This window comes from Anastrepha obliqua, chromosome 6, assembly GCF_027943255.1.
Source record: "Anastrepha obliqua isolate idAnaObli1 chromosome 6, idAnaObli1_1.0, whole genome shotgun sequence".
Lineage (NCBI taxonomy): Eukaryota > Metazoa > Arthropoda > Insecta > Diptera > Tephritidae > Anastrepha > Anastrepha obliqua.
The window spans coordinates 65,174,205-65,178,800 of record NC_072897.1 but is presented as its reverse complement, the minus strand read 5'-3'; the positions used below and the strand labels follow the sequence as shown (position 1 = coordinate 65,178,800).

At 51.8% G+C, this 4,596-nt stretch overlaps 1 protein-coding gene across 1 annotated transcript; it reads right to left on the bottom strand.

The window, feature by feature from the left end:
* Nucleotides 1-2,972: 2,972 nt before the first annotated feature.
* Nucleotides 2,973-3,965, bottom strand: LOC129250647 (uncharacterized). The gene has a single exon (XM_054890251.1). The coding sequence runs from the start codon at nt 3,963-3,965 to the stop codon at nt 2,973-2,975; it is 993 nt and encodes a 330-aa protein (XP_054746226.1).
* Nucleotides 3,966-4,596: the final 631 nt, after the last annotated feature.

Here is a 4,596-nt window from a genome sequence, read left to right as displayed (position 1 = left end):
GAAAACACTACAGTGGTCCGGGAGCCTAAATTTAAGTTTGATGGGAGGCTCCTTACAGAATACTCCCCCACCAACCCTTCCGTCCAACTTCGAGCCATCCGTGAACATGTTTGCCATGCCTTGCCGCCGAATGTTGCACCCCGCCCACTCATCCCTTGAGGGAATGTGAGTAGAAAAAGGTCCGCTGGGACCTAGCGTGGGTGTACAGTGGTCCAGCACCGTAGGGATGAACTCAAAGTTTTTAAGAATGCTCGAGTGTCCGTAACTTAAGTCTAGCCTATGGCCCGAACACCTTAATCTGATTGCGGCGCGTGCAGCGGTAGTTTTTCCTACAATGTCCACGGGCGCCACATTCAGCATAGCGTTAAGTGCTAGAGTAGGAGTGGTACGGAGAGCCCCACTGATTCCAATGAGGGCAGACCTTTGTACCCTCTCCAGCTTCTTAACTGATACCATCCTTTCTAGCCAGTTCCACCAGACAAGGACTCCGTATAGCAAGATTGGTTTTATAATCGTATTATAAAGCCAAAAAGTGACTTTTGGCGAGAGGCCCCATCTTTTGCCGATAGCGCCCCTGCAACCATACAAGGCGACTGTTGCCTTTCTCGTTTCCACGACAGTCGGTTCTACGTTACCGAAACGACCCGGATTTATATCCGGCCAAGGACTGTCACTCCAGCAGCATTCCCCGTATGTACATAAGTATGGGGAATGTTTATGCTGCTACAACAACAACAACTGTTGCCTTTCTGATTCTTTCCTCAATGTTTGGCTTCCATGTAAGACCTCTGTCAAGGATGAGTCCCAGGTACTTCACCTTGTCAGAGAGCTCCAACGGAGCGCCCAATATTGAGGGGAGAAACACTCTTGGTATTTTGTATTTCCTCGTAAATAAGACGAGCTCCGTCTTCAGAGGATTTATCGATAGGCCACAATTTGCGGTCCAATTTATAACTAGATTCAGATAACCCTGCATCAGTTCCATCAGAGTATCTAGAAACTTGCCTCTGACAATAAGTGCCACGTCATCCGCGTATGCAACCACTTTACAGCCCCTCCCCTCCAGCTCCTCCAGCAGACCGTTAAGTACGGCAACCCAGAGTAGTGGCGAGAGAACCCCGCCTTGCGGAGTGCCTCTGTTCACTTGCCGGCGGAGAGAGGTGTCACCCCATTCTGCCACGATCGTTCTATCGGTAAGCATCGTGTGGATAAGCCTAATGAGTTCGGTTCCGACTCCTAGTTTACCTAGCGACCTGGTGATTGCCTCCGGGAGGACATTATTAAAAGCCCCCTCAATGTCGAGGAAGGCACCCACAGTGAACTCCTTCTGGTGGAGGGACACCTCGATATCCTTAACAATTGTATGCAAAGCAGACTCTACCGATCTGCCTTTACAGTAAGCATGTTGAGCGTACGATAAACGCCCCCGAGGAATTTCACTCCTTATGTGCAGATCAATCAGCCTCTCCAGGGTTTTTAGGAGGAACGAGGAGAGACTGATTGGTCTGAAATCCTTAGGGGATACATGTGAAATCTTTCCTGCCTTGGGTATGAAAGTTACTCTCACAGCCCTCCAAGATCTGGGTATGTAGCCCCTATCTATGCAGCTCGCGTAGATCGGAAGAAGCCAATGACAAGATACCTCAGCAGACTTCTGCAGTTGAGCCGGTATAATGCCATCGGGCCCAGGTGACTTGAAGGGCCTAAAAGAGTCAATCGCCCAAGCCAGGCGTCGCTTATTCAGCCATCGGTGGTGGGTGCGTGGAGTGCTATGCGCCCTATCCCAGCCGATATTAAGCGAGTCCGGATTTGTCGGAAAATGGGCGTCAAGGAGTAACCGGAGTGACTCCTCGCTGCTCATGGTCCAGCACCCCGAGCTGTCTTTCAGGTACCCCATAGGCGTGGAATTCCTCGAGAGAATACGTCTAAATCTCGCGGACTCATGACAGCCTTCCACGCTTTCGCAGAATCTCCGCCATGAGTCTCGCTTCGCTTTCCTGATTTCGGACTTGTAAATTCCCAGTCCTACTTTGTACAGTTCCCATCCCGAGGGAGACTTAAGTCTTCTGGCTCTATTAAAGAGCCGCCTACAAGAAGCCCTGATTTCTGTGAGCTCGGTTGTCCACCAAGGCGGCTTTTCCTTTTTAGGGGGCGATCTTAGTGGACAAGCGCTCTCGAGAGCTCTGTTGCACGCAGCGGTGAATATCTCCACCAATACATCTATAGATTCTTCCGAGAGATCCGCGTTTTCTTGCGGTGCTTCCGGAAGGAAAGCCTGCAGGTTTCTGCAGTATAGGTTCCAGTCCGTGCTCCTAAGGTTCCTGTAGGAGGATCTGTTCGGTTTGGTTTCATTCAAAGAAAACTGGATGTATCTGTGATCCGAAAAGGAATGAGCGCAGAGCACCCTCCAATCAGATATTCGATACCTGAGTGTAGAAGAGGCTAAGGTGAGGTCAAGCACCTCTTCCCTAACCGCCGTAATGAAGGTTGGGTCCTTACCTCTATTGCAAATAACTAAGTCTTCGCTTAAAATAAAATCAAAGAGTGACTCACCTCTTGAGTTGATATCCGAACTTCCCCAGCAAGTGTGATGGGAATTTGCGTCGGTTCCGATAATGACGTCGATTTTTCTCCGCCTCGCCTCAGCTAGGGCCTCCCTTAGCAGTAGTGGAGGTGGCTCCACCTCGTCATCGTGTGCCATATAGGCTGAGATCAGCCAGAGTCTCCCGGTGGTGCTCTCCAGGCTTATAGAGACAATGTCCTCATTGCTGAAATTAGGCAAAATGAATGCTTTTAGTTCTTTTCTGATGAGTATGCAGGATCTTGGTTTACCTGCACCACTGTGAACCATCAGTAAATAGTTTTTCGTCCTAATTCCAGAGATACCGCTACTGCTCAGCCACGGCTCCTGGATCAGGACTACGTCAACTCCACCTTGCTCAAGGTGGATTAGTAGGTTAGCGGAAGCTGCCTTAGAGTGCTGGAGATTTATTTGAAGAATCTTCATCTTCAATAATTTTCTCCAACATCCTGAGGTCAGCCTCCTCACTATCCGAGGCCAGAAGCCCCTCCTCCTCCGCCCTGTCGAACAGTTGCCCGATACTGAAGACTGACCCCGCTAGAGAGCGGACGTCGTCAGCACTGCCACCATCCGACATGACAGATTCCACGTCCATCTCCACGGGAGCTTCCTCTACCGTGGGCCTATCCCCTCCCAGCATTACCGGAGTTGCAGAGACATCACCTCTGGCATCGGTCTGGTAAACCTTCATGACTACCTTCTCGAAGCCATAGGTGATGATCCCTTTAGTTTCAGCGAGAGGCCCGAGGGACTCTGCATTTAGCAGAATCAGCGCTTGCCGAAAATGTCCTTCGGACTTCTCCACCTTGACTACCTTCCAGTTATGCGTGGGAAGTTTGGGGTTACAGTAACGGAGGATTTCCTCCATATCCTCTGGAGCAGAGGGTTCTGAGGGAAGCCAGACCCGGGCGCGCGGACGAAGAGGTAGGTCCTTTTTGTCCACAGCTTCCAGCTTGGCTCCCTTCCAGACCTCCCCCACCAGAGCTACTGCCGCCCTATACATTGTGGCCGACCGCTCATCGGCACACACAATTCGCTTAAAGGGGCCGTGGTGCCACCCGGCACTCTCACAGCACGGTGGAGGTCCAGGGTTTTCCCTTACCACCTTCATAAACACAGCAGAGATGGCCGATGCCACTACTTTCCACTCGTCCCTGGAAATGGCGCCATCTTCCCTGCTGTTGTCAACCACCCCCAGAGTGATGGATCCCGCCTGCTTAGCGACTTCGCTAAAAGATTTCGGCGGACCGCCCCCAGTCCTCGGTTTCTTCGGCCGGAGAATTTCCTCCTCTTGAGAGCGTTGCCGCTTCACTGCCGATTCTACTGGTGGTGCTACCGCACCCACCCTTTCCACTCGGCCTTTCTCTGCCCCGCTAAGTACCATCCTGGCCCACTCAAGCGTCCTTAAATACTTCTCAGGTACCTGCGAAGCATTTTGGCCGCCGTAGCGTTCCAAGATTTTAGCGGCTATGCGTTGGTCAGAGAAGGCTTTCCTGCTCTGTCCTGGTTGCCGTTTAGGCCTAGCAAGGGACCCCTGAGAAGAAGTCCCAGAAACCCCCGGAAAGCTTGGGGAAAACCCCTTACTAGTACTGGCCATCCCCTCCAGTCCTACCTCACTACGGGTCGCAGGCGGTTCCGCAAGCGACCGTCTACCTACGTGAAGCGGGTTCCCGGTCACCCCCCCTGGGATGGTGCTCGAAGTCGATTCCGACTTCCTCCCAGAGCCCCACCCAGATAACTCTTTGAGCGTCGACTCCGACGCCCTTCCGCCCCTACTTGTTTTGTCCCCCTGGGCTACCTCTCGGTTGGGGCTGGTTAGAGAAGGCGGTTCCGCCTCTCTTTCCTTAAGTGAGGAGACCTTGGGGTTCGGCTTCGAATCCCCACTGCCGCCTAAATTCTTAGGGTTTTTGTAATTGTTTTTGTTGTTGTTGTTGTTGTTCATTTTTATTTAATTAGGTCCCCACTCGGAGCCGCTATCCATAACTCGAAAGTGTAGTCGTCCTTAAGTGATCCCA

Bases quoted from the DNA above. Each gene is read 5' to 3' on its own strand.
- LOC129250647 (XM_054890251.1), bottom strand. From the start codon at position 3,965: ATGGTACTTAGCGGGGCAGAGAAAGGCCGAGTGGAAAGGGTGGGTGCG.